The sequence below is a fragment of the Lagopus leucura genome, unplaced genomic scaffold, assembly GCF_019238085.1.
Source record: "Lagopus leucura isolate 7727_CA_CO unplaced genomic scaffold, USGS_WTPT01 Super-Scaffold_100015, whole genome shotgun sequence".
Lineage (NCBI taxonomy): Eukaryota > Metazoa > Chordata > Aves > Galliformes > Phasianidae > Lagopus > Lagopus leucura.
In genome coordinates, this window is record NW_024962269.1 from 4,145,114 (window position 1) to 4,166,337 (window position 21,224).

Here is a 21,224-nt window from a genome sequence, read left to right on the forward strand (position 1 = left end):
TGCCTCCTTCTCTAAGCTTTGTCCCAAATTCCTCCACACCCCCTCCCACTCAATATTATTCAACTCTGGCACAGATCCCCACATGATACTCGTAATGAGAAGCACATTCAGGAAACATAACAATATGATTATGCCATTTTGAACATTCTAGAAGCATGCAAAAAATTTCAAGGGGAAAAAAAGGAAAATCTGGGAGGAGGAAAAATTGAAAACCTGTTTAAACATCTCGTCCTGTTAACAGATTCCCTGGGAAGGCAGTGTAGGAAGTCAAATCATAACACCCTCTAGAGTGTAATTTTTAATGCTTAAGTTGTGCTACAATGTATACAAGCACCAGATGCATATCCCCATCAGTGAGTTTTAAGCATTATGGCCACGCAGATCTGTTATCTCAGTCACTGTCAGTGCCCCATGTTGGTGCCAATTTCTGTTGCAGGTTGACTTTTTTTTTTTCAGCACAGCAGGGCCTAGTGCCCACCCCAGCCCTTTCCCCATGAGAAGCCAGTGGAGAAGTGAGAAGGAGACTGAGAAACTATTGACGAGGAATGGTAAAAAGAATATGATTTAGTGAAATATAAAAGTAATTGAGAGTAATAAATCAAACTGATGGGAAAAGAAGCATCTCCTAACAGTGCTGTGAGGTTTAGTGGCACAGAGGAAAAAGGGATGCCTTTACATCACTCCGTCATCCTCCCAGAAACCACATGGGAAGTACTGAAACATTTTGGAAACTAGTTCTTCCATAGCAGCTGTCCCAATTTCACTGCATGATGTCATGATACAGAATACTTATGGAAAACCATGACACTCCTCATCATTCTTATTTTAAGGTGAAATCTGCATGTACAAGCCCCAACTTGAAAACAAAACAAAACAAAACCCAACATGCCATGCTTTGACCTGTTTGTATTTTAGAAACATAGTATTAATGCCAATACATTATTTAACACATTACAGCAGCTCTTCATTTGGAATCGCATTTTTTATTTCCTTGAAGGAAGTGGCATTGTACACTTTGCTTACAATCCCTGAAACTGCAAGATAAAGGAAACGTGTGCTCTTTGAAGTTGACATTCCTGCAGATCTAAGCTAAATGTGTGTTAACTCCTTCTTGAGAAAATATCACAGCCCACAGTTTGAGAAATTCTCACCTTTTTGTATTTATGTGGATATGTGCATCTTTCTATAGTTCCCTGTGTCGCTCCACGATTCACATTGCCTAATCGTTCCTCCAAGTGAATCAGCTCCTAAAAAGTTAAAGGAACAAACAATGTAAGAACTGATATTTCTAATGTTTTGAATAAATATTAATTTTATTCTAACTAATTTGCAGAACTGATAGACAACTCTCCACGTCCTAATTATTCAAATACAAGCCAAAAAAAGGGTATGTTGTAGTGGAAAAGCGAAGGGTTTTCATAAAAAAAAAAAACAACAACAAAACAACAAAAAATCCCACCTAATACTGCCTAGTATTTTAAGTCACAGGGAAACACTTTATAATAGTGAAAGGATCAAAAACTATTTGTCTGCTAGTAACATTTGAGTATGTTTACTTTTACTTGTGTGTCAAGTGAGGAAAACACAAGCAAACCACACTAGTCTAACAGTTTTTAGAGCTTAAAATGGGGGGAAAAAAGGTTGCTTAAGCTGAAATACAATAACTTATTTTTCTCCAGTAATGAGTTTACTAGAAGCATGACATGTCACTGAAGATGTTTTCAGTGGACTAGCTCATTAACTCTCTGCATCTGATACTTTTTAAAACAGAAAAAAAAACACCAAAAACAAACAAACAAGAAAACAGATTAACCTCCTGCACTACATAAAAAAAAGACACAATTGTCGAAGTTGCAAAGTTTCACCCTCACTAGGAGGATTTTGGCACAGTCATTCAGTGACACCAGTACTTATTACCAACATATTATGTGAGTCTTGAGCAGGATGATGAGGGAGGAGACCAAGATGTACAGTCAGTTCATAACCACCTAAACCTACACTGACCAGGACATCTTTTGTTGCCTGATTTTTCAAGATGTTTTTGTCATCTGTTCATAGTCCAAGACAGTGAGGTCATTCTTTGAATTAAGAATATTTTCTTTATTCTTTTAAATCTACATATAGCACTGGCACACACCCTCCCCATATTCCATCACGACACATTTTGGAACGTATCTAGTTTTGTTCTATTACAAACCTCAAAATTGCCCCTGAAAGGGCCTCTGAATGATGTTCCATCCAATCCCGATGAAATGTAACGGATGTGAGGGTAGCCCGCCATGTCTGGTACCTATTCAAACAGCACATGTTAAGTTAAACCTATTCAGAACAGTTCCAGAATTTTACTGTTCACTTTGTAAAATTTAAGATCCTTTTGCTTTTATTGAATCACTCATTTTACTCCTCAGCTTGAGCATACAGTTTCAACTGACAGCATAGCATCGCATCACTCCAAGCTCTCTGAATATAACCAGAAATAAAACATAAGTGAGACTAGATCCTCTACTGCAAACTGTCCATATCTGCCTTACATATTTCTTGGCGTCGTGCCAGCTTGGAAAAAATCTCTACCTGCTTTGTATACACACACCATGAATATCTACCTGTATTTGTAAACAAACACCCTACAAACTTTGCTTGAAGTTATCAGAAATACTTGCTACAGATTTTCTAATGTAAGTTTTTGATACCATGGAAGAAACAAGGCTAACATCTCCCCTTGAAAAACAGCCAGTCTCTTTACCTTACCCTAAACAACCAAACATTCTTTGACACTTCAAATTTATAGGCAGATAAAAGTAACTCCTGAAAACTACATAAATCTGATAATCTACAGTCATAGGCTTTTCTACATACACTACATTCAAGCATCTACTGCCTTCCTTGCATAATCAGAGATACAAAAGCAGTGAACAAAATACTGGCATTCAGCAATAAACCTACAGGCACTTCAAACACTAGTACTTTTCATAGAGAAAAGCAGAAAGGTACTCAAAATAACAAGGAACACCTTCACAGCAAGGCTTCTTCCTTCCATTTTGGCCCTCACATGACAGATGAGTAACGGTACTGACAGTTTATCAGAAACATACCAGAGGCAATTTTTAATAAGAAAGTTAAAAAACCAAAATGATCAGTAGAATTTCCTTAACATGTATGCATATATGTGTAAGAATTTCCTTAAATATATAGAGTGCACAGATATGAGGACCACAAGAAGCAGTTCAGACAGGATTCTGCAACTACAGAATTTTACATCAAAAAAGCCCCATATTTATCCACATACCTAAACATTTCTTGCAAATATAATGTCTGTTACATAGGTCTTACTGTTTGACAATACAAAATGTTAATTTGGGAGACTGCATTAATACAACCATTTGTAAAAACTACACTCTCTTCAGATTAGCAGTGACTTATGATCCATTATCTATTTCAGCACATAACCCTTCTTTGTTTTCTGTCTACAGAAAAAGCATTTAAAAAACTAGTTCACTCATCCACACTACAACTCCTGCTTTTTTTTCTTTCCTATTAGGCTTGAACCTGCTTGGCATCAATTGCAGGTTTAAACTATCTTTACTACGCTGTAAATAAGCTTCCTCCACTTCAAGGAAAGAAAATCCTGAAAAAACTAATCCATATCTCGAGATTGCTTTTTGCGCCTTGTTTTCATGATGCACCAGGATTTGAAAAGTTTGTGAGAAGAAAAAAAAAAGTATTTTACACACAGATACAGCATCATTACAGGCACTGCAAAGTGCGAGGTGTCACAGTGCTGTAGCACAATACGGCCATCTGCAGTAACCCTACAGAACTGTGTAAACAAACCATCAGCTGCTTGGGGTAGGAACTGAGCCTCTCAAGCTACCTCTGTCATCGCTCTGTTTCTGGTTCCTAGCAGAAACACTTAATGACAATAAGTAGAAGTTCACACATTAGACTGAATCAGTGGGGTGAGAGATCCTGTCCGAAATAGTTTTTAACAAAGCCAAACACACTGCACAAAGGCCTTGGTTATCGCACATATGATAGTTACAGCTCCGATTGCCTCAAAGGTCAGAGCTTACCAACTGCAGTGATGTGTACCTCCCCAGGTCTCCCAGCTGGGAGGAGTTCTGCTGCTGGAGACTCTTTGAGAAATCTACTCATGTTAATTTTAACACCACCAAACCGAGTAAGAATTTCACAGAGCGCATACTGCAACACACAACTCAATTAGTGGAAGTGCTGGGTAGGACACAATGTACTTTCACACTAAAAACTGTGCCTTCACTACCATTTAACAGTTACCATCAGGCTTCAAATACAAAAGTGAAGATTTCTGCTCTCTCGAAACAGCTTCAGGAAAGTTAAGCACAAATGGAAGTGCACTTTCATTAACTTTTGAAAGTAAACCTAAGAATGAAAGACTTAAAACTAACACCAGCCTGTGCTAAGTGCTTCTATTTGTGCTTCTGCATACAGTCACATTACAATACGTGCTTTAAGCAGCAGACTCTGAATCTGCAAAGTTCAGTACAAGTTTTTGGCAAACTGTCTCCTGCAGAACAAATATCATATGTTTCTAGTTCTGCACTTGTTATCAACATTTCCTCCCACCAACATAAAATTGCTTTAACTTGAAAATTCAAGGTCAAGTCTGAACTATTTACAACCCAAGTACTCTGAAGCAGAAATTGCCTACAAGAAAGATAGCTTTCCTTGCTATCCTGCTTTCAACTCCTCCCATATTTGCAGGATTCTTCTGCCTTTCAGTTCCCAGTCAGTGGAGAGATTTTCACATTGTATTGTACTATTTATCTTGCCTGTTTTCAACCTTTCATTCAATGCCTTACATTACAGACGACTTTCAAGCTTTTAAAATCAAATTAGAATACAGTTATCCAGTTAGCAGCTTGGATACATTCAAAAGTCAATTATTATTATTTTAATAAGCTGAAGTAAAACACAGAGGTTGCAGTTTTCAGAGACACTGTGGGAAAGAACATTTAATACATGCTGCACAGCTGAAGTCCTAACTCTCTGTGCTGAAGAGAAACATAAAATGAATGCTCCTCAATAGCCCATACAAAAAAAAAAAACAAAACTGAAGAACACAGTTTCATTCTTCTTATTTGAAAAACACAGTTAAGTTTGTTGCAAATACTCAAGGCTATTTTAAATCTATGGTTCACCTTACAAGCTACAGTAGCTACACTGAGTTCCAGTCTTGACAGTTCTGGTAATTCACAGCAAGTTTGTTGGTTTTGGTGTTTTGTTTTGGTTTTTTTTTGAACAGTCAGGTACATCATAAGTCCGTGACACTGTATGACTGCAGTCAGTGAGAGGTGAAAATGAAAGGGGAAAGAAACAAGGACTTTGCTTTGATAGCAGTGCCTCCTATTTATTTCCATGGAAACAACAACAGACACAAAGAGCACAACAACATTTGATAGAGCAAACCTCTCAGCTACAAAATACTATTAGAAAAAAAAAAAACCAACAGACTGCCTTAAACTCAAATGACTTTTTTTAGTTGAGCTACTGCATGAATTGCTTTTAAGGACTTTTTTTTTTTATTTATAATAAAGACTAGAACATCAACAGTTGATGATACTTTCACCAGGAACACAATTAATGAGATTTATAAATACTCAGTACAGTTTTTACTTACAGAAGCAAGAAAACACTCCTCATAACTTGAGCCAGTCTTAGCAGAGCAATCCTAAATACAGTTCAGCCTGTCCTTCCCTGCCCCACTTTCTACAGTTATAATGGAATTATCCTGGTGACAGCAGCATTCTAATCTGTTGCTTTTCATTAAAAGCAAAATGTCACCTTTGGTTGATATCCAATTAGTGTTGTGGGTTGCCTTTTTTTTTTCCTGTTACATGAAAAACATTGCAGTATTTACTTCATATTCGGTTAAATTATTTTTGCTGACAAATCTCCATATACACTTAACTGAAGAAATCTTTGGCTTTCATTATTGCTATAGAAGGGCAGAACCATCAGAAGGCATGTGTCATGCTTTGAACTCATTCTACACACAACTGCTAGTAATGCTGTAGCCTGCCTTTATGTTCTTCTAGTGTGTAATCTGAATACATTTCTAATTAGTCAGAACACAACTAAAAAGCCTAACACTCCATCTGACTGCGGTAGAGTTCCAAACAGATCCCAAACATTCAAGGAAGTACTGCTTACTAATGTCTACATACCACAAAACATGTCAGTAAAACACGTACAAAACCTCAAAATAAAAACAACTTCCACTTGATCCAGAGATTCATTAATGACTTATGAGAATTAGATATTCCTACTGAAATGCATGCACAAATTTTTGTAGAGTTGAAGAATCCTACTTCATCTGACATACGATTTAATAAATGCAGCTATTTGGCAAGACTCTCAAAAGTATTTTATCAGACATTCAGCAAATGCTTCTAAATGCTTCTGTGATAAATGCTATCTACCATAGCATTCTTCCATTCTGCTGCCAACAAGAATATAAACGGGGATCTGAACTACTCACTTGTGTAACATTTTAGTTGTAGGCACACCTCTATGAAAGTTAAAACACAGCAAAAGCTTCTCAACACATCAACAGGAGGATAAGATGAACTCTCAAGTTTCTAGAAGTTTCAGAGGAACGGTGGAAATACATACAATAATTGACTTACTAGCCCTGACAGAAAATGAGATGAAATAAGCATATGTTTAACTTGCTGCCTCTTAAAGCAATCAGTTCACTTAACTACTAGAAGGGCCTTTTCTCACAGTGAGAACAATTGATGTTATCTGTTATACAACACTACCTGAAATAAAAGTGAGAGACAGACATTTTTTTTGGCAGCATGAAAACAAAAACAAAAAGAGAACAATGCAGAAAAATCATAATCTGTATTGGTGATGCACAGGAGGTAAACGTTATATAATAGGAAGTTTACTGGCTACACAAAAATACTGCATTTTAGGAGTGCTCTGGAATGCCTGCAGTAATTAAAAGTTACGCCTCAATGAATTACGAACTCTGCAGGTGTAAGAGAAATACTTGTGGACTGTTATGTTGGTTAAGCTGCAAGGAGTATGCAGTATAAAAACAGACTACAGAAAGACAACAAGTACTGGTTATAAATATACCCAGATGTCAGTTCTGGCCTCTAACAGAAGTTCTGGATAGACAAGTCTTGCAAGTTGATTTTAAATAAAAAGTTTAGCATTTGTCTATAGATGAGCCCACAGTTTTGATTAGGTAATCTAGTTTAGAGAGGGTGAAATAACATAGGTTAGCCACACAGAATAGCACATTGAAAATCCAAACATACAAATTTTTTCTACATTTTTGTCCTCGTGAATTTTCATTGAAGAAAATTAAGAGTATTTTACGTAAACTTACATATATCCTTTCAAAGCTAACACTCTGCCAAAGCCACAATTGGTGGCTAATTCACCCTCATAATTCATTTTGCTTATAATCCATCACGCAACAAAACTTTACTACTTTGTCATATGGAATAAGGTTGATGAACACCAATTATTATTCAAAACCAACCAAATCTCTAGACAGAATTTGAGATGCATATACGAACCTCCAAATGAAATAAAGCACCAGTGCCAACCTCTTACACACTGGGGGGAAAGCTGGTACCTTTAACAACATAAAACTCATTAAAAGAACACAAAAAAATTTAAAAAAATCAGATGCAGAGGGTCAATGCAGTGTAATGCATGTGACAATTTAGTTCAAATGTTTCATTTTACAAGAGCTGAAGTTAGAAATGTTAGCGTCCTGAGCTATTTTTAATTATTAGACAAAAACCTGTTCTTCTAGCTCCATATCTAGGAGCAATGCAAAAACTTCAGATTTTTTTCTTCTTCACTTGAACCACTAACATCAGTATATACACATCTAAATAAATACAGTAACTCTTAAAATAATTTTCCTGACAAAATAATTACAATGACCAATCATCATGACTTTTCACATGCCATCTCCTTACCATTAGAGGAAGAGCCCCTATTTGCAAGTGATGAAGTCGAGGAGGTGCGTGGTAGTGGGCCAAGTGAGGATGCAAGGGCCCTGGAGGGTAAGTAGCTGCAGTCACACCAGCTTCAATTCCCAGTTCCCTGTCATGTGAACAAAAGTGGCATTACAATATATGTATATCTTGCCTCCAAAACAATTTCTTTACTTTGGATAGCATTAAATTATAGCATAGATACCGCAGCAGTGTTAAGTAACATCCTTTTTTCTTAAATGTTTCTTTTCTCTTAAATGTTTCTTAGCAGAACAAGGGGAAATGGTTTTAAGTTGAGGGAGGGGAGATTCAGGTTGGATGTCAGGGGTAAGATCTTTACTAGGAGAGTGGTGAGGTGCTGGAACAGCTGCCCAGAGAGGCTGTGGATGCCCCATCCCTGGAGGTGTTCAAGGCCAGGTTGGATGGGGCCCTGGGCAGCCTGGTCTAGTATTAAATGGGGAGGTTGGTGGCCCTGCATATGGCAGAGATGTTGGAGATTCATGATCCTTGAGGTCCTTTCCAACCCAGGCCATTCTGTGATTCTGTAAATGTATTTAAATTTTCCTAAAAATATTCTTAGTCCTACCACCAACTAAAACCAGGTTTAAAACCAGTTATGAAGACTCAGTATAATTTAATAAATTATAAATTAATAGAGACAATAAAAATTTATGGTGCCGAGCAGTATTAGCATGGAGTCTTCTCTGCAGTTCATTTACTGTGACAACAGAAGTCAACGCTCACGCACTCCTTCCCTAATGGTGCAAAAGTACTTTTTCCCAGATGATATATAGCAGAACTTAAATCTAACCTCCATACTGAGCATGATGAAATTTTAAGTAAGCTTAAATATAGATGAGATGCAATAGATTAGCTTGTGACTCAAATCCAAATCCTATTTTACAAAGAACAGAAATACAAGAATTGTATTCAACAACATTTTACTTATTTAAAAATCGATTATTGAAATAAATTACCTACTGCTGGTGACACTCAATTCCATTTAAAAAGCAATGTATGTAAAGCCCTAGAAACATTTAACATATTGAGTGCTGTAAGCAACATTTCAAAGCCATATCAAGGTCTAATGAATTTCAAATTACAGGTGTACACAGTGCTTTCTAAAGTCACTGCAAGCATTTAACAGCAGGTCTGTTGTCCTAAGTCCCAAAGAACTGAAATTGCACCTGATTACTAACCAGGCAGATCTCTCTGGAGCTTGTCGAGGATGGGAAGACATTGTCTGAGGCACATGAATATGATGTCCATGACCATAGTTCGGGTGCATTCTGTGAGGATGCGGAGGAGGTCGTTCATGAGCACGTCTAAACAACATAAAACAAGAACAGTCAATTTAACATACTTGTTAGTGGTGAATCAGTGAGATTTTAATCAATGTCACAGCCTGAATTACTTGAATACATTGAAATTAAATAAAATACACAAAACATTCCTCAAACTGTTTTAATTTCAATTTACATCTAAAGTCAGAAGCTGACTTAATACTCAGATGTGAAATTAGCCATGCTTCATATACAGCAGTACACTGGGATTTACCATCAGTACACTGGGGGCACCAAGTCACCCACTGTGATCTGGTCTTCATGTGGTAGACAGGTGAATCATGATCACAAAAGACTGGCACAGCATTTAACCCTAATTTCAAACTGTGGAATAGGAATGTAATCCAAGTGTGCACACACATGGTGGCCATGTCAAGACTAAGAATTATTTGTGGCAATGCTACAGAACTGCATCTTAGTCTATTTCTAGTAAAACTGTAACAGCAAACATCATTAGGGGAAAAATATATACACTAATCAGGACATTTTCCTTGAAACACATTCGCATCATAGCTTAAGTAGTAAGAGTTGCCTTTGTATCAGCCAAGAGACCTGAATTTTATTAAGAGCAGTGGACTGCATTCCAATTCATCCCACCTTAAACTTTTGGACAGAGTAGATTAGACATTTGGTACATCTACAGAGCTAGAAAAGTAAAAGTGTGAGTTATTGCCAACAGGTTTTTATTTTGTCTGGAAACTACCTCAGAAGATGCAGTTAAAATCTTTTTTTGCAGCATTAACTTCTAAATCAGTTCCACGTTAGTTATCAGTACTATTGTTAGAAGAAACAACTGGAGAGCTTGTTCTTGAAATCTTAGCTATTTAAAAACATTATCTCTAAAATTAAAATAACTTCAGTCACAATGAGGCTGAATTACAAGCCAGTACTAACCCAATTGCTGTTGATACTAGCATCATAGGTCTAGTTTATCAACCGTAATAATATCTCCTAAACAGTATCACTAAAGCTACAAATCTACACTGGTCACATTCTTATAAGCATTATTCACTCTCTTTTTCTTCTAAAAACATGAAGGTACAGTAAAGGTAGGTAGGTACTTAAGATTAAATCTTTATTAAACCTCGTAAACCATCTCTTATAAGTTAACTTTATTTTAAAGTATTAGTTATGTAAAAAGGATTTTTACAATATCAAAAAGGCAGAAGACAATTTCAACAAATGTACTTGGAAAGAGCTTACGATGTACTTTCTGGGCTGTACAGCAATGAAAAGGAATTCCAGCTAGCTACCTGGAGCATAACTAATGCGCAAGAGAAACATAAGCTTTGCTTCTCTTCTGTGCCCCATTCATTGGGCTGCTTTCCTCACCTGTAGACATTAGTGAGAGTAGTAATGGAACAAGTTCAGTCTTAATGCTCACTCAACCACAATGGTACGTAAAGACACTTCTTACCATGGTTTAACACTAACAGTTCCTAGCCATGCAATTACAATTTGAGATTCACACGCAGTATTTTACAAACCTGAGAGAAACGCATTATATGTTTAGTTATTGTTCTGAGTACATTTGTGACATACGTTGGATGTTGCATCATTCTTCTTCTCTGGACCTCCATCCTCTGGATCACTTCATGAGCATGAAGCCTCTGTGCTGGAGGAGCTGTCGCAGGGATGTGATGGGATATAGCCTGGTGTGCTGCTGGAAGATGCTGGGGAATCGGAGCAGCTGCATTGGCTAAAGGATGAGTTGGTGGTGGAGGTGGAACAGGATGAGAAGATGTATGAGAAGAGATCGAAGGATGGAAGGGATGCACTGGATGAGGAATAACGTAATCTACTTGAGGTGGAGGTTGTGGCTGAGGAGGAGGATTTCCATGAGAATGGGGACATGCAGAAGCTTGATGGTGAAGAGGTCTGGTCAAAGAAGCATCTGCAATGAAAAAAATCAGCAACTTTTAAGCCTGTCAAAAGCAGTTTCTGGACTAAATTTGTAAAAACAGTATCTTCACACAAGTGCTTCAACATAATTACAACAACACAAACAATAGCAGCATGAGAATGCGTGATTTCAGTGATATATTCTATAAATCTACATTTTTAAATATTACTACTACACTTGCTAAAAAAATTTTTTTTACTGAAAAAAAAATTACCTGTGATAAATGCTTAGAAGATCGTGTATGAAAAGATATTTTACTTTATTTTATAAAATACTCTGCTTTTTTTTTCCTCAACCCAATATTTTGTAAACACAATAAAACAAAAGAAATCAGATGAGAGTTGATTGAGTCTGCTCAAGCAGAATTCACTGAAGACTAGGGGAAGGAAACAAAAAAAAAATTACTAAAATACAATTATTTTAATAGGAAACACATTTTTTGAAGTCTGAATATTAAAAAGACATGCCACTCAAAAACTTCCACAAGAAAATATTTTAACTTTCCATTGGTTCTGCTTAATTCCTTTATATAAGCTTGACTCAGTTTTAAGATCAAAGCAAGAAGGTAGTAAAACTTTTATTAGGTTGTTAGGGAAGATTATTTTTCCTCTTCCCCCCATACAGCCAGTACTTACAAGGAGAATGCATATAATGCCGACAGGAAGAAAGCGATGCCTGAGGAGGAGGTTGGGGCTGTGGCTGTGCAACCATACTTGATCCATATCCATCTATTGTTAGCGATTGGCTTGGGCCAGCACCAGTCTGATGCCCATAAATTGCAGTTCGAGATGAAGAACCAGGACAGCAGGGGTCAAAAGCAGATGTTCCATGAAAAGCACCACTTCCATGACTTCTTATACCATTGCTGCTTAAGTCTACTGGCAATGCCTGCTGCATAAACAAATTATCTTTTTTTCAAACAATTCTTCAGACACTGAAAACAAGGTTATCCTCAAATATAACACCCTAAAAATAGGAATAAATATGATCTGAAGCAATTGGAACCCAGCTTTTTAAGTTTTAAAGGCTTGATTCTGGAACATTCTTTAGATATGATTAACATTTATTATTTCTAAACTCTTGAACCTGACAAACGAGACTGAGCCAAAAAAAAATACTATGATAGATGGATAGACATGTATGTGGGAGCTACTGTGCATTAAATTATTTGCAGGCAAACAAGCTTCAGCATTTTCAGTTGTGCCTAATGCACTATACTTAAAAACAGAACAGATTGATAGTTCCACACATTGTGAATTACATTTCCACAGTATTGTTCTTAAGATTTGTAAGATTTGTAACCATTCTGTTTCAGAGCTGTGATTTTACTTACGTCTTAAAAATAAAATGATTTTAGAAGAGAGTTTTTCCTTTCACGAACAGAATATTAAAGGAAGAAACATTCAATTCTAAAGCAGCACAGCTATTTACAGAACTACTACAATCTGTACAGTGTACTGCAAAGTATTTATGGTTGTTCCGCTTAAGTAGCAAAATAAAATAGTATCATCTTACAGTCATCAAGAGAACATCAGTTGTCAGTGATTACTTATAGGGTTTTGACTTACTGTTAGAATTCCTTTTGTGCCCATACAGTATAACTCAATTTTTCCTTTTAGTTCCTTTCTAAAATATCTGCTACAGAACATGAAACTAACTCACGATTCAGCATCCTATTCTAGTCTTTCTATACTTAATTAATAACTTGGAATCACAAAGAAAGAGTAATGAAAATGAAACGTGCCTGGTCATGGTAACTGGTGCCAGAACTGCTGCTTGCTCCACAAGGTGCAGGCACCGGAGGAGGCCGTTCAACAGGGCAGCTGGAGTCACTGAATGAAGGAGACAAGGGAACTGCTGGGTGAGGGTTGTGGTGGTGATGGTGGTGATGTTGAAAGTGGTGGCCATGCTGCTGAAAGCAGCTTGTATGTGGATGTCCCAGCGCATGATGATTCTGTGAAGATCCTCCACATGGAGAATGCTGAGGGCAGCACGATGGTAATCTTGGCATGGCTGGAGGGCCAGTTTCCAGTGTCGTATTAGGTGCAGTTCTTCTTGTATCATCTTGAAATTAAAGAAAGTCAAGATTGAAGAAATCAGCAAAGTTGATCACAAAAAAAAAAAAAAAGCCTGAAAAAACTGCACTTCAGTATAAAATAATTAACTGATTGGGAAATAGATCTAGACTAAAACAAAAAACAAACTGGAATAAAGAGGAAAAAAAAAGATTTTACTATGCTTGCCAAATGAACCAAAAATTAATAGTTCAGGTAGACATATTCATGGGAATGAGTAGCGGAAGTAAAGTGACACTTGCCTTATTATTCCAATAATTTAAGATGTGTTATCAGTGGGGAAAGGAGGAAAGATCATCTCTGTGGCTGGTGTGAACAGATCTATTTTGATCCAGTGATATCAAATTCCTATGTAAATATAATCAGCTTAGCTTTTTTTGCACATCACCTGACTTGGAGGGAAGAGTAGCCATGTCTCAATAATGTTTTAAGTACCACCCACAAAATCAACTCTTTTATATGCCAGTTTCTATATTTATTTATTTATGTTTATTTATACAGACATGCTTTCATCTACAGGTTCAAGGAATCTAAATGGATCTTTCACCTCCTTGCAGTGCACATTTTTAAAAACTCTACAACACACTGTAATGGAAGATTCCATCCCCAGTGAACTATATTCTGCCTCCTCAGAAAGAACTTTACTGTTGTTCAGATATAATTGAGCCATCTCAATGAGTGAGAGCAGAATGCTCCTGCACAATGTTATTTCTCTTTGCCAAGGAAGGGAGCCAGGAGACCTGCATGGTTAACAAGGAACTGCTGGGCAAACTCAAGTGGAAGAGTCTACAGATCATGGAAGGAGAGGCTGGCCACCTAGGAGGAATATGAGATTGTTTTCAGAGGATGCAGGGAGGCAAATAGGAAAGCTAAGGCCTCCTTAGATTTAAACCTTGCAAGAGTGGCCAAGGACAACAGAAAGAGCTTCTTTAAATACCTTGCAGATAAAACTAATGCTAGAGACAATACAGGCCCACTGATGAATGAAGCGGGTGCCCTGGTGACAGAAGATACAGAGAAGGAGAGTTATTAAATGCCTTCTTTGTATCTGTCTGTACTGCTGGAGGCTGCCCTGAGGAGCCGCATACGCCTCAGGACACGGAGGAAGTCAGGATCAAGGAAGAGTTTGCCTCAGTTGATGAGGACTGGTGTTAAGGATCAATTAAGCAATCTGGACATCCATAAATCCCTGGGTCCTGACGAGCTGCACTCATGGGTGCGAGGGTGGAAGTCATTGCTAAGCCATTCTCCGTTGTGTTTGGTAAGTTGTGAGGACTAGAGGAAAGTAAATGCCACTCCAGTCTTCAAAAAGGGTGAGAAGGAGGACCCATGTAACTATAGACTGGTCAGCATCACCTCCATCCCTGGAAAGGTGCTGGAACAAGGTATATCAGGTATAAGAGGGTCATTGGGGGCAGTCAGAATGGCCTCACCAAGGGGAAGTCATGCTTAACCAACCTGATAGCCTTTTATGAAGATAATCAGATAGATAAATGATTGTAAAGCAGTGAATGTGGTCCATCTTGATCTTAGTAAAGCATCTGACACCATCTCCCAGAGCATCCTTGGAGCTAAACTGAGAAAGCGTGGTCTGGACAACTGGGTAGTGAGGTAGACTGTGAACTGACTGAAGAAGCCAGAACGTTGTGGTCAATGGGATGGAGTCTAGTTGGAGGCCTGTATCTAATGAAGTCCCTTAAGAGCTGGTACTGAGACAATATATTCAATATATTCATCAGCAACTTGGATGAGAGAATAGAGTGCACTATCAGCAAGTTTGCTGACATGCCAGAAGGCTGTGCCACCACCCAGCAAGATCTATCTAGGCAGGCTAGAGAGTTGGGTGGGGAGAAATTTAATGAAACATAAACAAGAGCAAAGTGTAGAGTCTTGCATCTGGGCAAGAACAACTGCAGGTACCAGTATAGGTTGGGGACTGACCTGTTGGAGAGCAGCATAAAGGAAAGCGATCTGGGGGGGTCCTGGTGGAGAGCAGGATGACCATGAGCCAGTACTGCACTCTTGTGGCCAAGAAGCCCAATGGCATCCTGGGGTGCATTAGAATCTGATCAGTAGGTCAAGAGATTCTCCTCCCTCTCTACACTGCCCTGGTTAGACCACATCTGGAACACTGCATCCAGTTCCAGGCCCCTCAGTTCAAGAAGAACAAGGAATTGCTTGAGAGAGTCCAGCGCCCACAAAGAGGATTAAGGGAATACAGGATCTCCCTAAGGAGGAAAGGCTGAGGGAGCTGGGTCTCCCTGGTTTGGAGGAGACTGAGGGGTGACCTCATTTCTTTTTATAAATATGTAAAGGGTGTGTATCAAGAGGATGGAGCCAGGCTCTTCTCAGTGACATCCAATGACAGGACAAGGGGCAATGTGTGCAAAGTGAAATATAAGAGGCTCCACATAAATATGAGAAAAAAACTTCTTCACAGTGAGGGAAACATAACACTGGAATGGGCTGCCCTCCTCCTCTGGAGACATTCAAAACCTGCTTGGATGCATTCCTGTGTGACCCAATCTAGGTGTTCCTGCTCTGGCAGCAGGACTAGACTAGATGATCTTTCAAGTTCCCTTCCAATCCCAGACATTCTGTGAAATCAATGATCTTTTCCAGATTCTTTTCCTCTCTGCTTTTCACAGTCACTCTTAATTCTTCACTGTTATCTGTTTAGCCTCCTCTACTGCCCTTGTACTGGCAGGTAATAAACCAGTTTAGAAAGCTCTTTTCTTCTGTACCTCCAGCTGAAGTACCAGCAGTGCTGCTATTGGGAAGACTAGAAGTTGTTTCTGGTGCTGCAGAGGGCTGGCTGGTGGAGACGTTTGGAGCTGCATCAGAGGCCTGCTCTGAGGTAGACGTACTAGAACTGTTACTGGAAGCAGAACTCACGACCTGGGGCTCCACTCTAGCTGATGTGGTTGGCACAACTGTTGGCTCTGGCAGAGGAAAAAAAAGTTTTCATGTTCTGTAAACTTTAAAAGTTGTTAAGATTTTTTAAATTGATATTTGTACGTTCAAAATTATTCTTACAATACATGTTAGTTTTGCCAGATGCTGAGAAAGTCAGAATACAAAAATGAGTATAAAATAGAAAAGTTGTTTTACTTGTGTGTGAACATTTGCTCACGTATTTGCTGAAGTCTTTCATAAATAACAGGCAAACTATTCTATGATTAAGTTATTCTATGATTTCTTACCATTCTTCAATGCCTACAAAGCACAGGAAAGCTTTTGGATAACTAAGCAAGGTCATAAAACATCTAAACTAGCTGAACTGCCTTACAAGCTTCAGACATTCTAGATGCATAGCATTGCAGGCCTCAGGAAGTTAAACTTGGTTTCTAGTCTCAATACACATTAAGCAGAGTCAATATATTTTACAGGATGAGGGAAAATACACTACTTGGTAAATTTTGGTCTCTACCTCACATCTGTGAACAGGCTAAATTTAAAAAAAAAAAGATATTTGGTGGTGTAATTCAAATTTAGTTTACAAAAATTTGCTTTTGACTATATTTGAAATTTCTCACTGCTGACAGAGTAACAACATGCTGAGGAATAGAAGATGCCATAGAAAGATGATCATTTTTTTTTTCTAGTAAAAACATCTGCATGAATACAATAAAAGGGCATTAAGACGTTTCAAGTTCTTCTCTTACACAAAGTCTTGAAATAAAATATGACTCATTCAAGACCTAGATCTAATAAGTATATTAGCAACTCAGTAAGGAATGGAAAAAACAACTCTTTCATAAATCATCTGTTATCTAGAGTTTAATGAACCATTCCAACATGCTGATTTCATTTAAAGAAAATATTTTTAGAAAAATGTAACACAAATTCTGTTTCACTGTTGCTTTTCTTTCCCCAGGATACATGTAGCTTAACATTGATAAGCAATCACACAACGAGGGATCAGATGTTCAACTTTCAGAAAGAGATTCTGCAATCACACAACTAATCAAAACACGACTAAAATCAAGACATTCTTGAAGAATGTGTTGTAAGATACTAGCTTCTGACACACTCAGAGAGGGAACTGTCAGAACAGAAAATTTCTTTTAAAACTTAACACATAATCCCTTCTAATCGATCACCACCAACATCACATCAGATTCAGACTTCTTCCACAACTTTTGACAATGCCTGGAAATTGATCATTTTCATCATCATTATGTTTGAATGCCAAACTTATTGGATATTAATGGTAGGAGACCACAGAAAGTTACAGTTTCAGAAACCTAGCATGCTTTACGAGTTCAGTTCTTTATGAACTGCTATTACACAGAAGCACTTAGCAGCACTAGTTTTTATGATGTTGCACTGAGGTGTGTATTTTTAACGTAGTAGTTCCATCTGTTCTGCAATTTCTGTCTGGGGAGTAACCTCTCAGACACACCCAATGCAGTTTCTGCAAGAAAAGTTAGATCTAATAGATCACTGGAATGGCTAAACTTTTAATATTGAAAGTAAAGTTGTAAGATTTTCTAACAGGCTGGGAGATCTGTTTGTATAGAATAGTTTTTCCACTGAGTGGTACATTAGAGTTGATACAATTCTACTCCTTACACTGATCATCCTGCTCCTAAAAAATTAAGAGACTTCTGAGACCAGTGTGGCTTACCATCTTCATCCACTGTAAGGTCCACAACCTCTGCTGCATTCTGTCTCAGTGGCTGTATGACTGTGGAAATCCTGCTGCGGTTCCGCTGTTCTTGAGGCCGTGCAGCATGAGTACTAGAGCTCTGTCCCCACTGTGATCTTGAGTGTCCAAGTGTTGAACGAGACCTTAAAAACACATAATGCCTTAAGTACTGACCCAAATCTTACATTTCTTATTATTTTTTCTCCTCACTGTTTCAGAAGTTTGTTTTTCTTTTTTTAGTAGCAAAAAAGCATTTTGGTTATGCTGAAATACACATCTGTGTGGCAGGGTATTTAGAAACATTATTTCAGGCTTTACCAGTTAACTTAATGGAAAGTATCTAACGTAGTCCTATGAACTCAGTACTGGTCATTTACTTTAATAAACCAAACCACTGTGAAACCCTACAGGATCAGTCATGCAGTAACTATACCTCATGCTACAGCTCTGTGAGAGAAATCTAAGATTCGCTGAATTCTACACTACTCCTATGCAGCCTGAAACAGCAGATCTACAAACGATGACAGAAAAGTAAAAATTACAAAAACCTGTAAATATTAACTTCTTCTGAGTATTAATTTGTGGCAGCGTTTTCAGAGGATCATTTCTGAACTTTTGAACTGATGTCCAGAGATTGCTTTGGACATTTATCTTGTGAATATTACTTCCCTTGTCCCCTCCAAGAATAAACACAGCTTTGTGTAACATTTAACAAAGCTCAAGTGAAATGCAGCTTGAGAAAAGGAAATCCTATGCCTATACCATTCCTGAGGAAATGGGTGATTTTTTTTTTCCTGTAGGGTAACAGCACCTGGTTCTACTGAAATTAGTCATATAAATCTGAATGCTCAAATCAATGATATTTTGAAGTTTAAGCTAAGAGATTACTACCTTTAATTAAGAAAAGGATATTTTACTATATGATATTTACCACTGACTCTCCTATGTGCACCAAATAGCTCCATTTTCCAATTTGGAAAAACAACATACTCAAACTTCAGTAATTCAGCAGCGAAGAAAAAGGAATGACTTTGCTAAAAACAAACAAAACTCACTGCACAAATCACCATGGAGTTCAGTCAACATTTCTACTCTGCCTGTATTCCTTTCACTTCACTGACAAAGGAGAGCAGGGTATTTTCCAGTAGTGCACAAACTATGCTTGCTGCAGTCTCAACTGGCTTACATTTCAATTGCGCGCAAGCACATTTTCTTAAGGTTTGCATTCAGAGGTAGTCTAAATAGACTCGTATGCACATTTGGTGTATCATACTGACATTCCAGAATGAAATTTACCCCCAAGTGCTTTACAATTTACTCCAGAAATTACATATACTTTTTCAAATCTAATCTTTTACATTAGTTCGCATTCTGCAAATTCTTCTGTTAAAAGCACATATACTGCCACTCATTTTTTGAAAAAGTTTTAGTTCTAGATGATTCAATGCAAATAACGAGCAGGTATAAAACTGACCCTTAGGTTTCACAGAAAAGAGCCAGTAGCACTACAGAGCATCAGAAAAGGATGGTTTTCACCCAAGAATGCACTTATACTTTCTCTAAAATAGAGAAAATTTTCTCATCTATAAAAAAAATAGATGAGAACAAAGGAAACCATTTACTTTGCTCTGCACATTATTCTGAATTTTTAAAATAGTAACCATAATGTTCAGTTTGCTTACAGCATTTACAATTTTATACTGAACTACTATTAAGACCTCCAATAGCTGCCTTTGGTCCTTATATTGTGGGCTGGCAAAACAGATGTGCTTGAACCACAAAAAAATCTGCATAAGAACTACTTCACATTCACAGCATAAAAGAGACATTTCTAGAAATTTTGAGATGAAGATTTGAACTTAAGACTCTTCTTTACCATAGAAAACCTCCCAGATTTTTTCTCTTGCTGTACTACTTTTTTTTTTTTTTTTAAATCACATAGAATCAGGACATTCTCCAACACAAAACAATTTCTTTAATCTTCTCACGACACCTTCAGCTGAAAGTTTCCACAGGGAAGTCCAGGAGCCTGAGGTAAAGGGTTTGCTTAATAGGCTCAAACTTTATTTGACCATTCCATTACGATCTTCAAATAGTAACAATAATAAGAGAAGTCTGCAAGTTACAAGGTCTAGCCATCTGAACAGACTAAAATTTAAAGTCATCTTAGGTTGGGTCTCCTCCGTGTTGAAATTAACATTGACACCAACACATCAGTAAAATTGACAGGAGGGATACTGCTGCTGTTTTGGTGGTATGGTTACAAAAGGTAAGTGAAGAAGCAAGTAATTTTCGTAAGTTTCTTGTAGCTCTTAAAGAAAAATATCTTATTAATGGTGGAAAGGGGGAATCTTCCAGAAGTGCTTTATACATCTCTGATAAGGTTTGAACTTATGTTCTATAAGCACAATTAGTTTAATATGCAATTATTTTTAACCCTACAAAGCTTCACAGAGTTATAAGATGCCAGTAAATTAACGTGGCTTAACTCAAGTTATTCCAAGCATACACATTTCCACAGGCTTTAATGATTTTTCTCAACACTCATGTGGGAAAGTGACTCCTAGAAACACATTTCCAACAATTTCCTGATGCTGCACCTGCTCATTCTGCAGCTTTTGCTTTCTGCTGAAAAGAGTGATTTTGCACCACCAAGAAACGTGGTGTTGAAGAAACGCATTTTAAAAATGTTGATTTCTCTCCCCTCTCCCCATTTCTTCTCTGATACAGAAGCAACAAGATGTACATCTTTTTTTTTCATGAGTTTAAAAAATAAAAACATCTGTTTCAACTGTTGATATTTTTCATGAATTCGCATTGTGCGCACACCCGATTTAACCATGAAATTGGCTTGTTAGAAATGCAATTTATTCCATCAGAAGTGATTTTTGCAGGAAAACCCATCTGTTTTTTGAATTTTAGGTTACATTAATTAAATCACAATCTGGTGAAAAACAAGGAATGTTTTTATACTGTACTGCCTATTATTACCTTTGCCATTTCTCAAAAATGTATAGTCATTCTTCATATTCTACAATTTTGCCTTCATGTTCACAAATAAACCTGTGTATTTTATTGGCATGCATCCCCAACTGTCCCATATACGCTACAGTTTCAAGTCTTCCACTCCAAAGAACTCCTCCATTGGATTCTATAGAATCTGACAAACATGGAACAAAACTTCCACCGGGGCATGGAAAAACATGAAAGAATATGAGCAGCAGTGGCTTCATAGAAGCAGGATGCTTT

At 37.5% G+C, this 21,224-nt stretch overlaps 1 protein-coding gene across 9 annotated transcripts in view; it reads right to left on the reverse strand.

Moving 5' to 3' along the window:
• The window catches only part of RNF111 (ring finger protein 111), a 52,176-nt gene that overhangs the window by 5,294 nt on the left and 25,658 nt on the right, over positions 1 to 21,224 (reverse strand). For 5 of the 9 annotated variants that reach the window (XM_042875678.1, XM_042875677.1, XM_042875675.1 and 2 more), the window contains exons 4-12: positions 17,955 to 18,118; positions 16,069 to 16,266; positions 12,994 to 13,313; positions 11,885 to 12,140; positions 10,889 to 11,240; positions 9,203 to 9,328; positions 7,986 to 8,112; positions 2,198 to 2,290; positions 1,152 to 1,247 (exon numbers count right to left, since the gene is read on the reverse strand). In XM_042875678.1, the coding sequence (XP_042731612.1) occupies positions 1,152 to 1,247; positions 2,198 to 2,290; positions 7,986 to 8,112; positions 9,203 to 9,328; positions 10,889 to 11,240; positions 11,885 to 12,140; positions 12,994 to 13,313; positions 16,069 to 16,266; positions 17,955 to 18,118 (1,732 nt within the window). The remainder of the gene's footprint in view (positions 1 to 1,151; positions 1,248 to 2,197; positions 2,291 to 7,985; positions 8,113 to 9,202; positions 9,329 to 10,888; positions 11,241 to 11,884; positions 12,141 to 12,993; positions 13,314 to 16,068; positions 16,267 to 17,954; positions 18,119 to 21,224) is intronic. The other 4 variants (XM_042875680.1, XM_042875676.1, XM_042875681.1 and 1 more) reach the window with 3 other exon arrangements.